Raw genomic sequence first — 18,696 nt, 5'->3', positions numbered from 1 at the left:
TAAAACTCCCCATGAGTGTAAAATGAACCTATTCATCATATCTATTTTCTCTATAAAGAGTTTGTTACACTGCCATTTTGTGCATACATTTTACATTCTAAGCAGTATTAGTTATAATATATACATGTATATATAATTATTAGTTATTTTGAGATGAGAATAATTTTATAATATCATGCAATAAAGAGAATGGGATGAACAAGTAAATGGAATTAACATGATAAAATTCTTGTTTATACAATTACATCATATTATGATTAAATTCTACAATGTGAATATTTACAAATGATTATTTATATCAATGACATGATAAGCTTTTTTTGTCCAGATCTGGAAGATGGTGATGGTTGGTATTAATGGTTACTTAATTCAACAAACTATTGAAGTTATGTTCTAGAACATATTTAATCGAGAGATTCCTAGGTTTTGATTTAAATAAATTCATTTTACGTTTCTTTGTTAAAACTTCAATGGTCAACTGAATTCTAGCTCAGAAACTTATAAATATCAATATTGCATGTTAAACTTTTAAACTATGGGTTTCAAGTTATCATCAAAATATAACATAAATTATAACATAATGTAGTTCATTTTCTTTTCCTCCATAAAAAATATATTCACAATAAATACACAAGCATACAGCTTTATTAAAAATATGAAATCTCTAAATTTTGATATTCCACTAAAATATCTTTTTCTTGAGAGTCTTTAACAAATTTGTAGATCGAACATGGTCTTCAGCAAAATGTCTTTTCTGGATTATTCACTATCGATTTATAACAATCGAATAACAACAGCTAGAAGTTCCAAATAAATTTTATTACTTCTTGACTTGTATAAATTTAAATTGTATACAGCACTGAGTGATTACTCATCTTCTGTTTTAACTTTTTTCACCATTGCTGCACCAGATAACGTTATTGGAGTTTTTCTGAAAGTTCAAAAGTAATATTAATTTGAGAAGATGGTTACCATATGATTGTCTGAATTTACTGTACAAGATTCTTTGTGTATAAAGTATCAAATATATCAACTAATATCAAGGAATTCTTCCATTATAAAGAAAACTGATATATACTTACACATCAGGACCTGAAGGTAACTTATGTTTAACAGCAACTTTAGCACTTAATGGACTTTGTGAAGCATCTGAAAAAAATTGTAGAGAGAAAGATTTTGTAAAATAGTTTCACCATTTATACGGCACCCAAAAGGTTTACTGCATAGATATTCTTTTATAGGTAATTAATGGGAGCATTTACAAGATGCTGAAAAAAACCTCATTAAACATACATTATGCAAGAGTTAAATCCCCCTATTGGAGGTCTATCTTTAGGCCTGAAATGTTATAAACCATTACTTAGACATTTATTAACAGGAAAAAACCTTAATCAACTCTCGATGCCATCTTATGTGTCAGATTTTCTTAACAGGAAAAGACCTTAATCACCTCTCGATGCCATCTTATGTGTCAGATTTTCACTGGATTTGAATCCTATCTGCTGCTCCCCACTCATTGATGATTAAATTGAAGAATGGATAATTAAGACTATGTATTTTATCATACAGACTTTAGTAATGATTGAGACTAGGCCCAAAATGTAATCGTTAATATCTCGGTTCTGAGTGGAGCAATTTGAATGAAATTTTCAGCACATTCCCTTTACATTATCTAGATTGTTGTCAGAACTGCCAGCTCTTTATCTAATCTTCCATAATGTATCCTATATAACTATCAGAAATAAATAAAAATTTGACTGCCTACTAGTTCTTTCTGATGCTAACATTTATTATACATATCAATAAAATTTGTTGTTTGAAATGAATCAGAAAATAACTTCAGCCACTTGAGAGTCAAAAGATTTTTAAGAACAGTAACTCGGGTTTTCTTCATCTAATGAACATAAACAGTGGACATAGAGGAGTATCCCCAAGTTTTTCAAAGTAGTATTTGAAAGGAGTTAGTGGAAATTGTTGAAAACTAAAATTTACGTTATCAAGTCACCACCACTGCCAATAAATTTCTGATAACTTCCTAGATTTTGAAGATGCTGACATTATTATACAAATCAATAGGCTGCTTTGTCCCAATAAACTAAACATGGTATCAATTTCAAATCTATAAATAATTACCTTGAAGCCACCTTACTTGAGTGGCAGGGCCATAGCCTTTTTCATTTCTAGCCGCGATACGGAAGATTATAGCTGGTTTAGTTGTATAGTCTATGTGTGCTGATGTTAAACTACTTGTTGTCACTACACAGGAGGGATTGGGACCACAATAAACACGAACAAATGCCAACTGAGCTGGTGTACCAGGTTTCTGATCTTGTGTAGCTGTAGCAGCATTTCTAACAGCAAGATAAACTGAATATTCTGTAATTTTACCAGCCGTATTCTGTGGTGGCTCCCATGATAAATGAGCCCCTTCTACACTCTAAAAAATAATATAATAAATAGACCAGACTAATTAATTTAAGAAATAATTTTTTGTAAAGCAAGTAGCTTGATCTAAGCAGAAATGCAAGCAGAGAATGCTCATTATGTAGTGAAGGTATTGATGTAGTGAAACTATACGCACATTTTCATCACTCTCCTTCAATTAGTATTAAAATTAACATGTCCAAAAGCAGCAACCAATCAAATTGGTTATAGCTGTTAATTATTGAACCCTATGAAGACATTCACATAACGAATGTCAACACCAAGTTTGAATATTCTACCTAAATCAGAAGTCAATTAATTTTGTTCAATCAGGAAAGATTGTAAACACATATTCCTACCTTACTGATTTTAATTGCTGATGGTGCACCAGGAAACCCTGGCAAACATGTCTTAAATGCAGATACTTCACTAAATGGTCCTCGACCACAGGCATTGATACCAGCCACCCGGAATTTATATGCTGTTCCTGGTTGAAGTTCCTGTCGTTTTAATATACTGTGATCGGGTACATTAACAACATCAATATCCTGCATGAGATTAAAGACATTTCCTTGTTTAATTATAGAACATAACTTACTACAATTATTACTCATTAAGCATCTCTGAGCACTCATTTCATAAACAATTTGCTGGCTTGTTTGTATGTACTTCAGCATTATTATTTTCATGAAACCAAAAAAAAATGATTATACAAAATTTAATATTATCATGTTCTGCCAGACTATTGATGCTTAACTTATAATCCTTTATTTATTTAACTATGGCAAGTTATGCTTTCTCCAATAAATGCTACAATAATTCCTCATTCTGGCATAGACCATCCTACTATTAATAAATGTACTTACATCCCCGTTGTTTTGTCCACCATCAGAAGGGAGATGATAATGAGATACCACTGTTGAAGTACTCTTTATAATTCCTACATCAAACCATTGGTTGGCATCACGTTTCACTGGCATTAAAATTTTATCCTGAAAGAATAATTTTTTTGATTTGGTTGTGTGTGTAATAGTTCTAATATTTTTGGGAGCTTTAGAACCACACTATGCGTATACTGTTTACACATTTTCTAGAACTGCAGCATAACATTGATATGTTTCAATTTTCTTCTGATTAGCAATACAAATACAAAACAAAATATGTTCTAAACATTTATAGCTCTAGAAATGGTTAATTAGAAAATAAACACCCAAACATTTTCAGAAAAAATCAAACATACCATTGGTTCAGTTTTTATGCCATTTGCTGCTTGATTAACACCATCTGGTTCCTGTTTAACTGTTGACCTTGCGGAGGAAACAGCTGCAGATGCTAATGTGGCTAAAGGATCTTTAAATAACCAGAAAAAATTATAAAACATTTCTAAACACATAAATGTATTAAGGATTAATTTCATTGGTAATTACTTCATAACAGTTATGTTTTCATGATCTCCTATTAAAAGATTGGTAGGTATCAAAGCAAAGCAATGAATTGGATTAATCTCTAACTTACCAGACGAATCTGTAGCACTTGATATAGCAGCAGCTGTATCAGTTGCTGTGGTAGTTTTTGTAGCACTATTTTCTGTGGTATTTAAAGCTGCATCACTTGGTTCTAGTTTCACTGTAGTATCGACTGAAGAAGCAGTTGTATCCATGGGTTCTTCAGTAGGTTTATCAGTTGATTCATTTTCAGCACTTTGTGTAGTTGGTTCTGTTGCTTGTACTCCTTCCATTGGCGTATTTTCCTCAGGATTTTGAGCAGGTACGTCACCAGTTGCTTGAGTTTCAGTTCCATCACCAGGACAACCATGGGGAGTGCCACAGTTTCCAGTAGCTTGCGTTTCTGTACCGTCACCAGGACAACCATGAGGAGTACCACAATCTCCAGTAGTTTTTGTTTCAGTTCCATCACCAGGACAACCATGAGGAGTTCCACAATCCCCAATACTTTGTTCTGGTGCACCTTCACCAGGACAACCATGGGGAGTTCCACAATCTCCTGTAGCTTGAGTTTCATTTCCGTCACCTGGACATCCATGAGGAGTACCACAATCATCAGTCTTAGATTCTGTTCCATCTCCTGGACAACCATGTGGTGTTCCGCAATCTCCTGCTTGATTTCCAGTTCCATCACTGGGACAACCATGTGGTGTTCCACAATCTCCTGTTGATACCACCGCAGAGTCATCACCTGGACAACCATGGGGGGTGCCACAGTCACCTGTTGCTTCAGCTGGTGTTTCATCTCCAGGACACCCATGCGGAGTTCCACAATCCCCTGTACTTTGTGCTGGTGTTCCATCACCTGGACAACCATGAGGTGTCCCACAATCACCCGTTGCTGTTTCGGTTCCATCGCCAGGACAACCATGGGGAGTTCCACAATCACCAGTTGCTGTTGTTTCTGTTCCATCACCAGGACACCCGTGAGGAGTTCCGCAATCTCCAGTTGCTTGTGTATCTGTTCCATCACCAGGACAACCATGAGGAGTACCACAATCTCCAGTTGCTTGGTTATCTGTTCCATCACCAGGACAACCATGAGGAGTACCACAATCTCCTGTGATAGATGCAGCCGTGACATTGGTTCCAGGGTTGGCCTTGACTACAGGTGAAATTGTTATCTGCACTGGTGGTTTTCCTGCAGAGGTTATAGTTGAAGGAATTGTCACCAACTGTTTTGCCACTGTAGATATTGAATCACCTGGTGTTTGTTGAGCTATCAAGGATATTGTTGGCGTACCCGTGGTGCTCTTTATACTTTGAGTAGAGAGTATGGATGTCCCTTGTATTGTAGAGGCTATTGATTGTCCAGGTATTCCTTGTGCAATAATTTTACCAGCTCCAGTTTGGCCTGTTGAAACGAAAAATGTATGGAATGAAAATAAGTTTCAAAATCTTTCAATACATCTCTTACTGTTAAATTTCTATTTGAAATATGTGCTTTTTCCTTCTCAATACCTTGTATTTTTGTCCCAACAGAATGCCAAAATACTTATGATTCTTGGCCTCTCTACTTATTAATGACAGGTAAAAAATCTATTAAATATATTGCAAAACAAACTATCAAATTCATGACATTTTTACTGAAATCTTAATAATCTAATTTGAAATGAGAAACAGAACATATCAATTTGTATTACCTGCTCCCAATATTGTTACTACAGGTTTTGACTGACTTGCTGCTAGGGAAGTTGCTGTTTGTAAATTGGTCACCGTAACTGGCTTAGATCCTGTAAATAAAACATTGAACTTATGGCATATAGCATTTCACTGTATTCAATGGAAATCTTTAAATAGTGAATGACTAGTGCACCATCGATGCACCATCCAACTATTCAATTTTGGGCCTACTTGGTATACATTAGTGCATTAAGCAGAAAAAGCTGGTTAGAGGTATTTACCTGCAGTTTTCCTCAAGGTCAAGAGATGCAAACAGGGCTAGCAGTAATCCTAACTCTCGCAACAACCATGTGCCCTAACCGCATTTACATCTTGTGACCTTGAGGAAATCAGCTTGAGGAAATAGATCTGACCAGAAAGAGACATTCAAATATTTGTTGGTGGCAATTGACGGTTACAGTTGTTATTTTCAATAATAAGGTATTAACATTAAAACATGTAGCAAAACTGAATGACTGACAAAAGAAATGATCAGCTAATCCAAAAAGAAAATTGAACTTTGTCACATCATGCTTAACAGAACTGAGCCCCCCCCCCCCTATTCCCATCATCATCAAATTCAAAGGTATGCACCAGTAGTAATGTTAATAATCTTTCATAATAATTGTACTTTGTAACTGTTGTGTCACAGGCCTTTAGTTTCAGTTATGTTGTTACAGTTTGTCTATTACAGTTTGCCTCATATCTGTATTGCTGTTTTAGCTTGATAACGTAAAATACACTAGTGGCTGTTTTCCGCAAGTATTTGTTTTTGTTTTTAGTATTAATGTCGATACTAAACTCACAAATTCAAAGAATTTATAGTCGAAATTTGAGGCAATTACAAATAGTCAGGTTTCTGTGACAGGCAAGTTAAGCCTTGCAACGAAGTGAGCAAAATTTTATTGATAACAGCACTATCAAAGAGAATTATAATCGATACAAAAAATGAAAGACAGCTTTCATATTGCAAAACATTTACTGGACATTTGAAGAGCTGATTAAAAGGTACATTAATATTAAATCCAGACAAAACCTGAATAACATACCTCCTAGAAAAGTTGAACCCTGAGTGGTTCCTCCCTGTGGGCTAACCACAATGAACTGTGTATTACCCGAACCTGTGTGTCCGCCAGAAACTTTAGTTATCAATTTAGTAGGAGTATTTAAAGTGCCTGTACTGCCTTTTGGTGCTGCTATAACAATTGTTTTAGTTCCTGACTGAGTAGAGGTAAGACCAGTCATGCCTGCCTTTGCCATGGAAAACATAGAAGTTGGTATTGTTTTGATGACAGTTGTTATATTCTTGGAATGACCCTTCAATAATAAAAATTATAAATATGCACACAATCAAAAGCATGAATTGAAAACAAATTCAATATATTATTTCTAAACATTTTTTGTTTTTGAACACAAGACCTTTTCCCCACACCCAAAGAGTTTATGTTCAATTCATTCTGAAAATATTTACTCATAACAAAGTAGGGGATATTGAAATGCAAATACCTATGCAGGTTGTGATATGATAAATAGTCATGGACACTTCACATGCTTTGAAAGTATGTTCACAGATAAAGAGCTTATCGCCCCCAACAGAATCACTGAGCTGCACGTGCGACACGCAATAGCGCCATACACGTGGGAGGGGTTCATTGTCAAATTTGACACTTCAAGGAAGGGTTGATGAAAACAGCCCTGTGCTGGTTTATCCTATCCATATTTCCTTTCCTATCGGTTCTTGCATTAGATTTACTTTTTAGCGTATCTTTGCTTTAGTGTGTTACATGTCTTCAACATGATGAACATCTACGTACTATTGGCATGCTTCAAATGGGTTCTACACAGCGAGCAGTAGCCAACATGCTTAATGTGTCACAGTCTGATCAGCAGACTGTGGAACCGGTACCAATAAACACACGATGTTGATGATAGACCTCGTTCAGGTCGTCCTAGAGCCACTACACAAGCCCAGGATCGATACATTCATACACAGGTCCTGCGCAATCGAGGAGAAACGGCCAATCAGCTTTCTGTAAACATGTACCAAGTTTCAGGAATTCCGAGTTACACCCCAAACAATTAGAAATCGGCTACATGCAGCCCATTTGCATGCGCGACAACCGCATTTTGTGCTTCCATTAACTGGCCAGCACATGGCAAACAGGCATCAATAGTGTAGGCAGTGTAGAAATTGGGGTAATCAGCGATCGGCGCGTGTAATGTTCTCAGATGAAACCAGATTTACTCTGTATTTCACCGATGGGCATGCTCGCGTTTGGAGGCTTGTAAATGAGCGTCATGCTAACATTAACGTCAGACAGTAAGACAGATTCAGGCGTGGGTGGGCAGAATGAACTTGCATATTGTTCAAGGAAGGGTCACTGGTGTGTACTACGGTGACCACATCCTGGCACCGATAGTTCAGCCCTTTGCTCAACGTGCGGGTCGACTTTTCATCTTTCAAGATGATAATGCCCATGCCCACCGTGCTCGTGTCAGGAATGACTACCTCCAGCGTCACCATACTGTTCATATGCCTTGGCCAGCAATGAGTCCTGACCTTTCCCCTATAGAGCATGTCTGGGACATGATCAGGAGACGTGTTCGTCAACGTCAACCAACAACACTGCGGGAATTGGATGTGGTACTTCAAGAGGAGTGGGTCAGATTGCCCCAAATCATGACTGAACGGTTGACTAGGAGCCACGACGAATTGCTGAATGTCTGAGGATTGGTGGAGCAATTACTCATTACTAAGACAAAAATCAAAAATGTCCATTTTCACATTCAGTGTATCACTTTGTGAGTGAAATGGGGCCGTCCTATAAGCCGCCCAATATGAACTGTTTATGTTCATGTGTAGGCAATTGGTCTGTTATTAACATACACTGGTTACCTCTAATCAAAACAGCGGTGCATTTCCGCAGTTTTGTATCGTTTCTGAATATAGTATATATTATGTTAGTACTTACAGTAGGCTGAACACTGCTAATACCAAGTATGTTTGATGGAGTTTGACCAGGTTTACTTGATGCTATAATAGCAGATGGCTTCGTTCCTCCAGCTTGGGATGTTACTAATTTTACAATAGTTGCTCCTTGAGGCAAAGCTCCTTTATTCTGAAGAAAAATAAATAGTTTTAAGTATATTATATTACTGAGAATAATATTCCATTTTCAATTTCTTTCTTGCAAAATGTTATGTCATCTAATTTCACAAAATTACAAACATATCATTACTCACTGTAGCAACAGTCATGCCTTGTGTTGTTTTGACTAATGTCACAATCTGAGGATGACTAGAAATGGATCCTCCAGCTTTATGTACAGTTATGATCTGTTTTCCACCTGCAACATGACCACCAGTTTTTAGAATAGTTGTTCCTGGTGGAGCAACTCGGATTGTTTGGGTTCCAGGGGAAATAGTAGCACCTACAATATACGCAGACACATACAAGTTAATAAATTGATATATTTTCTCCTTAACAGTAAAGTGTTATATTGAGTCAATCTTTACTACTAGTTACTAACTTTATCCTCAGTTAATAAACATTTAAGAATTTACCATTTTCATGGGAAACTGCGTGTCACATTATGAAAAAGTCATAGGTGTTGAGCTCAATATCATCTATGGGCTTTAAGTGTTTTCCTTTTAAATTGTCCATTTCAGACTTTTCAGTAGTGAAGATAGTGACTTAATTACCTTGCATTTTACCGGGAAATCTTACTCCAGATGGTGTCACCACAGTAGGTGTTACCACTTTCACTCCTGAAACAGTACGTATTGTTTGTGGTGTTCCTGGCGTGTTTGGTGTCCCTGGTATTTTCTGTGTTGCTGCTGCTGCTGCAGCTAATGCAGCTATTCCAGTCATCTGACCACCAGCTGTTGTTGTTTGCTGTAAATGCAACAAAGTAAACAGTTTAGTGACATATTAGTGATTAGATTTCGGTTTCAAGGATTGATGTTAACACTAATTCTACACTATAACTATTCAAAGTTTGAAGCAATGAGTAACAGTTTATATAAAATTTCTTTGTGTCTTACTCCTTGTAGCACTGCAGGCTTCTGTCCTTGACTAAGGCTAATTATTTGTGGCGATGCAACTCTTAATCCTGAAGAAATAGGTGTGATTGTTACTGGTGATTTCTGTCGTGGTGTGGCATTCACTGAAATATGGAAGAAAAAAATAAATGGAACATTTCTATTTGTGTTTGTAGAGAAAGCATAATGTTTTAGCAGTGCAGTAAGTAGCACAAAGTCACAGTACACCGGAAGGCAAATAATCATTCATGGTCTTATGACAAAGTTGGTGCAAAATATAGAAAGTAATATGTGAAATTAATATAGTCATATTTAAAAATGGACATTTTTATAAATATTTGTACCATGTACAGTAGCAAAGATTTGAAATTACATTATACAATCCAGTTCAGACATTTTATACTTTTCTTCAAAACAATCTTTTCTATAACAGTGCCAAATCCAACCCCACTCCACCCCATGGCAAAATATGTCAATTATCATGCCAAACACACACACATATATATATATATCATTATATCACACAAACACACACACACACACAGAGTCAGTATTACCATGCATAATGTCAAAGGGAACATTTAATGTATGATATCAAATGATGTCATTTGGTATCATTACAAGCTGTTACATTAGCCTATGTATCTATCAAGTTTTTATTTTTAAAGCACATCATATATGAATTTATAGACTAACTTAAACATACATTATGCAAGAGATAAATCTGCCTATTGCAGGTCTTTCTTTTCTTTAGGCCTGAAATGTTATCCAATTTCTTAATCAGACATTAATTAACCTATCCAGACGATAACTCAGGATGTCATCAGTAGCCTGCGATATTTACTGGATTAGGATCTGATCTGCTGCTCAACGCTTATTCATGATTAATTTAAAAATTGGATAATCGAGACTATGTTTTTTATCGTACGGATTGTAGTAATGATGATCACGACTAGGCCCAAAATTCAATCGCTAAATTTTCGGTTCAGAGTGGATCAATTGGACTGAAATTTTCAGCAAATTCCCTTTACATTATCTAGTTTTTAACTATTATAGTGAGAACTACCAGCTCTTTATCTAATCTCCCATAATACATCTTTAAGTGAACAATAATTATATATATAAATCTGTATCTCAATTTGAGAACATGCGTAAACATACTGATTTCAATTTAGAAAACATGCATTCTGTCCATTATGATACATATACCATGCATGATTAGTTGTATTTTTCAATAAAATTTTATACGGATACGTCAATTTGGTCAAATTTTACAAATAGCATTTTAAAGGCATACTCTAGGCATTCATGCATATATTAAGCTCTCACATTGAATACCTTTAATCGTTTGTGGTGAGGAGAAAGAAATGGAGCCTATAGACACTGCTCCTAATGGTCGTATTGCTGAATCAAAAGATCAAGAGACAATTAAACAATCAGCATAAAAACATTTATATTCCTATATAATACAAATCCAGAGAATTTCCACAATTAGCATATAGCACCTTACAGCTATATATTAATCCAAAATGGAAATTACAGCATGGCAGTACTTACCTCCTCCTGGTGAACGAATCATTTGTGGTTGATTAGGAGCTAAAGGTTTAGCTAAACTACTGCCAGCTGGTACAGCAGTTGGACTCATAGCTTGCGATGGGGGTAAATCGTATTTCTGTAATTGTAACAAGTAGGCATCAGCTGTTGGTACTGATCCCCAACATACTTCTAATGTATTGGTACTGGCTCGAACTAACTGCACTCTGGATGGTGCTGGTGGTTTTTCTAAAATACGTAAAACAAATTTAACAGTCTAAAAATAAAATCTTGCCTTTTCTGGCAACAAAACAACATAAAACTACTTTCCACTTTTATTTCACCTGAAAATTGTTTAATATATTATTAAATTCTTTAGAACAGAGATTTTACTCAAAATAGACAACTTACCTGTTTCTAAAAACCATAAATCTTTGAAACAAACCTGAAAATATAAAGAAAGCAAATATTGTAATAAGGTATAAATAAAATAAATTGAAAATGAATTATCTGACCAGATACAATCATTAATTTTTAAGAATGGAATAAAAATACAAATGCCCTACTTGATTATTCCATGCCTTTCTGTATCCATCTCTACCACTCCATATATACAATCTGGTATTGACAGCTACAGAACATTGCCCAGCTCTTGCTCTGGGCAATGCATCTTCAAACACTTCCATAGCTAAGGGTTCCCATGAATTAGATTCTGAAATAAATTTTAATTTCCAAATAAAAAAACAAAGTACAACTGCTATTCATAAAATTGATGTGCAAATCTGCATTTCAATTAGCCCAACAATATATTTTCATTTCAGTCGTATATGCTGGCTGCTACCAATTTATTTTTCGTAACCAAACAATAAATTTTGTTTATGATTATGTTGAAGAGTTAATATAAATACTTCAGTAATGAATGAATAATTATTCATTCTCACCAAGATTTAAAGAAGCTAGGGTATTGGTACATTTCCATTCTTTTTCATGTGTGGCTACTTTCACATCATCCATTACCAAGGGTACCCAGCCGCCAAAAACAAACATACGATTACCAATAACAGTTGCAGTATGGAGACTTCTTGGTAATGGGGGAACACCTTGAACTGTTGGTTTTACCCATGTATAAGTATCTAAAAGCAGAGAAAAATTCTTTGTTATATCAGTAATGTGAGTTGCTACGCAATGAATTTGTCCAAGCTATTTTTTTATAAATTTAGTCACTATTTGAATCTTTTAAATATTTGCCAATGTATAATAGAAGTCATGGTTTTAATGTTTAACCCATAGCACTTGGTTAATTATTTTTTTTTTTTTTTCAAAGTAATCTACAATAATTACCAATCTCACACTGCCACAAATCTCCTAAACGACATCCACTCATACCACCATAAATTAAAAGTCTTGGATGTCTGCCATCTTTTTCAGCATACCCAACACAAGAATGAGATTCACGTGGTGGTGGTGGCTGACCATTTGTAACTGGATATTCCCAAGTCATAGAGTTTGATGTAGACTTCATTTCTAATGCATACAAATCATTCAGATACCTGAAATGCCAAAATATTATTCTGAAATCTGTAACAGCAAAATATCTTATCTGACAATTCCTATCATGACATATTATCTCAGCTCATCAAATCATATTAAGTCATAAATTATTCAGAGCATGTTGATGTCAGTTTTCCTCAATTTTAGAATTATGAAAATGTTCCTTTTAAATTCCTACCTTGGTATGTTGTTCTTAGGATCTTCACTATCATTTGCTAATCCACCAAATAAATATGCTTTACTACCCAACATACAGAAGCTGTGTCCTACAATATAATACGAAATAAAAATTCTTTAGTACAATTTCTAAATCAATATTTCATAAAATAATGCTGTATAATGCAGTAGTGAGTAACAAAACATTCTTTAAACATCTTTAATATTGTTGTTCTTTCTACCAAAAATCTTGTTAAAAAAAATAGTATTAGAGAGATAGAGAGAGAGAGAGAGAGAGAGGGAGAGAGAGAGTCCACATGACACAGACTAGAACATTTCGGGACTAACATGGTTCAATTTTATTTCACTTATTAGCTTGTGCATAGGGGCCATTAGCAGTGGGAGGAAACCGGAGCATCTGGAGAAAACCCACGAGATTGAACAGGTGACCCTACTCCTTGTCACATACAACCACTTAATTGAAACCACACCAGTTGACTCAATGACAGACCTTATAATGCAGCGTGCATGCGCAAGATAACCATCTGGCCATCCGTCCCCCGTGTAAGAGCATTAAAAAGAGGGTTAGGTTTACATAAAGTTTATATACGTGCATAGCATTATGGTTTCGTTAGTGGATAGTGTCCAACATCTAGGCAGGTCTTTATTGGTAAACCAGAAGTAATGGTTATCAGCAAAATTACAACCCAAAAAAATCATAATCAAGATCTAGATCTAGTTACCTAAACGTGGACATGGAATTGTGTGATTTTTAGGTGGCTTTGGTTTTAACCGTTTCCATTCCCATCGGCTAGCCTGTAATTCATATAATTCATTAGAATATTTTCCATATTCCACCATTCCTCCAAAAACAAGTATACGTGTTCCATCACAAACAAATCCATATGCTGCACACCCTGGTGGAATATCTCCTCTGACTGCTGGTACAAACCACTGATTGGTAGCTTTTAAATAATTGTAAGAAAACATTTTAAATAACAAGTAATACAGAAGAAACAAAGGGGGATAATTTAAGTCATATGCCAAGAGTAATCTTCCAATATATATTGACAGTTGCAAACAGGGGGCACTGCAGTATTTTATTTCCATACTAGTAGTATTTGTCCGATCTAATTATATTTATTGAACTGCACAGAAACTTGTTTTTCCGAATATAAACTTTCGTCCATAAAAGCCATCCAAATGACTCAAAAATCTGTAAATTTCTTTTGGTGTGGTATGGATAATTAATTGTACTTTACAAAATCTCGCGTCAACGGAATAATAATTCGTTGGAGTGCCTGGTCTGGCGGCCATATTATTAAAGAACGCCGATAAAAAAAATGATTTAGTTTTATTAATTCTCTTTTACATTCTTAACACAAAAATGAGGGCAACTAATTATTTCTTTAAACAACTATATAATTCCTGTCGGCTTAATTTAAATACGATTTTGATAGGTTCATTTTTCTACCGAAGAGTGGAGGAACCTAGACTAGCGTAGGTGGCCTCCATTACAGTAGACAGTCGATGTTGGGCGCCGCCATTTTGTTATGACCATTGAAGAGATTTTGACAGTTCATTGAAAATTAAATAAAATTTCGAAAAATAGACAATAAATAAAACAGAGATTCTCAATTCATCCGAGCTGTGGGGAAATAACACTTTATAAGGGGATATTAACTCGCGCCAGTTTTTCTACCTCAAGCCATAACAAAAAGACGCCATTTTGTGTTTCAGTGCCAGGGATGACAGTTGACTTACTTGTATTGTAAACATGAAGTTCGTCGACAATTCCTTCATTGCCACCTCCAAATACTATCATTAAATCCTTGATTGCAACTGCACGATGACCATGCCGAGGTCTTGGACACGGTCCTGTTGAATTTGTTACCCGCTTCCATTTCAGTATGGGAGCAGCCATATTTGTGTTTCAAAGTGCATTGTGGGAAAATTGAATCAAGTGCCCGTACGTAAAAACAATATTTGCATATCACGTGATACGACTACCATTTTTATATTAATTATTTTTTATTTCACTGCCGTTTAACCTGTGATATTTATTTCATTCTTATCCATACACCATTGAATACAATTAACATGTTAATTATTTTGAAAAAAATTTTTTCAACAATCGGCGAGAAAGGTCAAAGGTCAAATGTCAGCCTTGATTATCATGTCGCTAAAATAAACTAGACTCCAGTCCACATAATATGTAAAATCTTACAAGGTTGGACTCAAACTTCAGATGGTAAATGCCGGTACACATTATCATTAGTGGCTATTGGTCTGTTCTATATTGATTTTTTTTTAACTTAGCTTCACAGAAAAATTAGTAGTTGCCACAAGATTATACTACGTCCGGACATTTTTGTGTTCAGTCTAGTATTACTAGTAGTAGTTAGTAGTAGAACTCAGTATATAATAGAGTAAATCATTGAAATTAGAGTTAAAAATTTAATACCATACTAGTACTACTACTACTGTTCTGCTCCAACTGGGCCACGGGGTAATGAAGACGCATTATTCGTTCGTTCGGTTGTAGTCCGTGTCCACCTAAGGTGATATCGCAGACAAAGAGTTTCCAAAGGAACTTGTTATAGAATTAGAAGCCACATAATAAATAGGCAAAGTTCAGCTTGGATTGTACTATGTAGCCATGAAATTGATTAGAAATTCCAACTGCCATTGGTACACAGCACCCTGTTTTATCGTCCCATCCAAACGACTTTACGTTGTCCCATGTGAGGCTTAGGTCTGTGACCCTCCACAGCAATGTCAGTTCCAAATTATGTTTCACAAAAATTGTACCAATATGTAATTCCAAGTGAGCACAATAAAGTAGATTACTTGATTCTTCGGTCTTCTATATAACCTAAAGCCCTGGACCTCTTAATAGCACTGTTATTACAGGCAATTCTTTGTACTGGTGCGGGAGGTTGGATGGCTGATTATAGTTAGAGCAAGTGCGATGTATTGTAAGGTCTGTCAACTGGCGTGGATTCTATTCCCTGGTTGTACGTCACAAGGATTAGGGGTCACCTGTCCAACCGCATGTGTTTTCTCGGGGTCCTCCAGTTTCTTCCCATCTCATCTCATCTCTTCTCCTCTCCTCTCCTCTCTCTCTCTCTCTGTCTCTCTCTTTCTTTCTTTCTCTCTCTTATACTGGTAGTAGGACTATCAAGCTTCCCAACAATACTTTTTATAATTTAATCATTTTTATATTTCAGTATGTGGGTGGAACCTTAAATAATAATTATGTGGAAAGCATTTGTCTCTGTCACATTATTTGCTGTTTTTGCATCAACAATGACATATTTGGATATTTTCAACAATGTGAAAACAGATTTAGGTTTGAAACATTATGCCGAAAAACAACATTTCAAAACAATTTTTCCGCTTTGGATGAAAATGCCTTTGAATACTTTTATAAATTTAGGATATATTGTGGTTGGTGCTTATTGGTGTGCAATTACAACTCTTAGCTTAGAGAACAATTTAATTTCAGAAGTGGAATCATACCTTTTTTATGTTTTTAATATATCATCTGCCTTTTATGGAGCCATCCAAACATTGCGTATCATAACTCAGAAACATGTCTTTGCTGTGTTAGACCAGTGGTGTACATTGCCATTTTTTATGTTGGTGTTTATTTGGGGATTACATTTGAAACATGGCTGGAGTTCATATCGAGCGGCAATGCTTATCACTATTTCCATGGCAAGTTACACTCTTACTCTTGTTACTCCAATTGGATTTGAAATAGCTCTAGGTTGCCATATATTGTTAGCTGTTTATGGAGGAACAACATCATATTTACAAAACCCAAATAACAAATCCAAAATCAACTTTTTTCTGGCCATTTTATGCCTGATTGGATTTGTCATTTTAAAATTAATGGACTTGGAATTACCTAAATATCATGACTGCTTTACCATCATTTCAGGACATTTCATGTCAAAGATATGTGACATATTTCAAATCCATTATGTTAATGAATATTTTCAGTCACTTTTGATTTTTCGTTGGCAAAAATCTAATTTTATGCAACCTAATGAAGTGAATAAAAATGAAAAAATGAAGTCACCAAAGACTAAAATAACTGAGAAACAAAAGGCTGAATAAAACAAGCATGTATTCATGTATTTAAAAAAAAAAAAAACTTTCGCATGTATCTTTTACTGTTTTAAACTTTTGCAGGGCTGGTAATTGTGTTAAGTTTAAACTCAAGCTACTGCATGTGACTGAATTTTGATTTGTTTTGTCTTTAAATATAATTTGTACATTGTATATATACAAATGTCGTTTTCTAATTAAAAAAAAAATTATATCACTGAAATAATTAACCATAAATAATTGCCCATTAATGCCATTAGTTTAAAACAGCATTCAGAGGTAGATGACTGAAGTGGTAGTGCAAGTGCAACACCACCAGCTGCTCATAATCCTCAAATTTCATCCTTGGTGCAGCCCTATAACCGCCAACCCCAAACAGGTTAAAGTTGCAATTTCATATTTTAGAGTTATATTTTTAAAATTTATTAAAATAAAGCTTAAAATAGATGGTATCCATAAACAATCCTACCATGTTAAAGAATAATCCTATTAATCCTATAATTCACTATTGCCAGCTGAGAAATTGGCAAAAATATCATTTTCAACTTCAAATTCCAACATTTGAGGATGGCTAATGCATGGAGGCAATAGGAAAACAAGGGAGGTAATTGCATTATTATTTCCTGTGTCACTGATTTTTAAGGGTGGGAAATAATGCCCATGGTCGTATAATAGTGAGTTGATAACCTATTGAGCAAAAGACATGAAATAATTATGTTTTGACTTTCTTAGAAAATATGAAATTCTCGTAACAACGGTATTCTCTTTGTAAAGTTACAATTTCATATTTAAGTTATATTTTTAAAATGTATTAAAATAAAGCCCTAAAATAGATGGTATCTATAAACAGTCCTACCTTGTTAAAGAATAATCCTATTAATCCTATAATTCACTATTGTCAGCTGAGAAATTGGCAAAAATATAATTTTCAACTTCAAATTCCAACGTTTGAAGATGGCTAATGCATGGAGGCAATAGAAAAACAAGGGAGGTAATTGCGTTATTATTTCCTGTGTCAATGATTTTTAAGGGTGGGGAAATAATGCCCATGGTCGTATAATAGTGAGTTGATAACCGATTCAGTGCTTGGACTAGGTGGAAATTAGCCATTTTTCCTCAAATTTAGGAATGCGACCCCCACAGACAATACAGTTCTGTTGAAGAGAATCCTGTCATCAAAGACAATATGTTGTAGCTTAAATATCTGATACAGATGATGTGGTGTTTAGGGCATGCTAAGTATCATATTACACTGCTCTATATTTAGATGGGTTTGGATCAGTTTCTATATGAGAGTTTTAATTCACATTCAAATTAAATGTAGAAAAAAAAAATTAAACTAAAATTTAATAAATAAAAATAACATTTTATTGAAATATTACATAAATTTTATTGCATAAAAAAATTACAAGGTTATGTACATATAATAAAAATAATAGAAAGATACATATACATGTACATAATTATACAAAGATACACAACTTTACAAAGACATGAACAAATTGTATACAAAAGCTCTCAAACATTCTAAAATGTCTACATTTTTATTGATCATCAGTATCTTAAATTGTTGAGAGCCACGGTTGCTATGTGGGTAAGACACTGGCTCGCTAGCCTGGAGGTCGTATGTTCGATCCCTACATTGGTCGAGAAAGTTCGTTGGAATTTTCTGGCCTGGCTTCCCCTTGTCAGTGGTGCCGGACGGAAG

General features: G+C 35.0%; 2 protein-coding genes across 7 annotated transcripts; one reads left to right on the top strand and one right to left on the bottom strand.

The window, feature by feature from the left end:
* Positions 1-474: 474 nt before the first annotated feature.
* Positions 475-14,836, bottom strand: LOC126826982 (host cell factor 1). Its single transcript, XM_056102266.1, has 18 exons — positions 14,637-14,836; positions 13,616-13,837; positions 12,895-12,982; positions 12,507-12,715; positions 12,107-12,298; positions 11,732-11,877; positions 11,577-11,610; positions 11,190-11,414; positions 10,971-11,036; positions 9,636-9,757; positions 9,294-9,486; positions 8,835-9,022; positions 8,564-8,710; positions 6,641-6,908; positions 5,573-5,662; positions 3,940-5,283; positions 3,661-3,774; positions 475-497 (listed from the first exon to the last, which is right to left on the bottom strand). The coding sequence occupies exons 1-18, from the start codon at positions 14,794-14,796 to the stop codon at positions 475-477; spliced, it is 3,831 nt and encodes a 1,276-aa protein (XP_055958241.1). The 5' UTR covers positions 14,797-14,836.
* LOC126826983 (transmembrane protein 187) lies at positions 13,970-17,202 on the top strand. Of its 6 annotated transcripts, none has more exons than XM_050556134.1 (2): positions 13,970-14,109; positions 16,103-17,202. In XM_050556134.1, the coding sequence occupies exon 2, from the start codon at positions 16,131-16,133 to the stop codon at positions 16,995-16,997; it is 867 nt and encodes a 288-aa protein (XP_050412091.1). In that variant the 5' UTR covers positions 13,970-14,109; positions 16,103-16,130; the 3' UTR covers positions 16,998-17,202. The 6 variants fall into 6 exon arrangements, with proteins under 6 accessions (XP_050412091.1, XP_055958168.1, XP_050412093.1 ...); XM_056102193.1 differs by lacking the exon at positions 13,970-14,109 and adding an exon at positions 14,698-14,841; XM_050556136.2 differs by lacking the exon at positions 13,970-14,109 and adding an exon at positions 14,950-15,102.
* The last annotated feature ends 1,494 nt before the right edge of the window (positions 17,203-18,696 follow it).

The sequence above is a fragment of the Patella vulgata genome, chromosome 7 (genome assembly GCF_932274485.2).
Source record: "Patella vulgata chromosome 7, xgPatVulg1.2, whole genome shotgun sequence".
NCBI lineage: Eukaryota > Metazoa > Mollusca > Gastropoda > Patellidae > Patella > Patella vulgata.
Note: the sequence above shows the minus strand (reverse complement) of the source record. Positions and strands in the feature narration are given on the sequence as shown.

Coding starts and splice junctions, on each gene's coding strand:
- LOC126826982 (XM_056102266.1), bottom strand. CDS start 14,796: ATGGCTGCTCCCATACTGAAATGGAAGCGGGTAACAAATTCAACAGGA. Junction 11,037..11,189: donor GATTCGTTCACCAGGAGGAG/GTAAGTACTGCC, acceptor CTTTTGATTCAG/CAATACGACCATTAGGAGCA. Junction 9,023..9,293: donor ATTTCCCGGTAAAATGCAAG/GTAATTAAGTCA, acceptor CGTATATTGTAG/GTGCTACTATTTCCCCTGGA.
- LOC126826983 (XM_050556134.1), top strand. CDS start 16,131: ATGTGGAAAGCATTTGTCTCTGTCACATTATTTGCTGTTTTTGCATCA.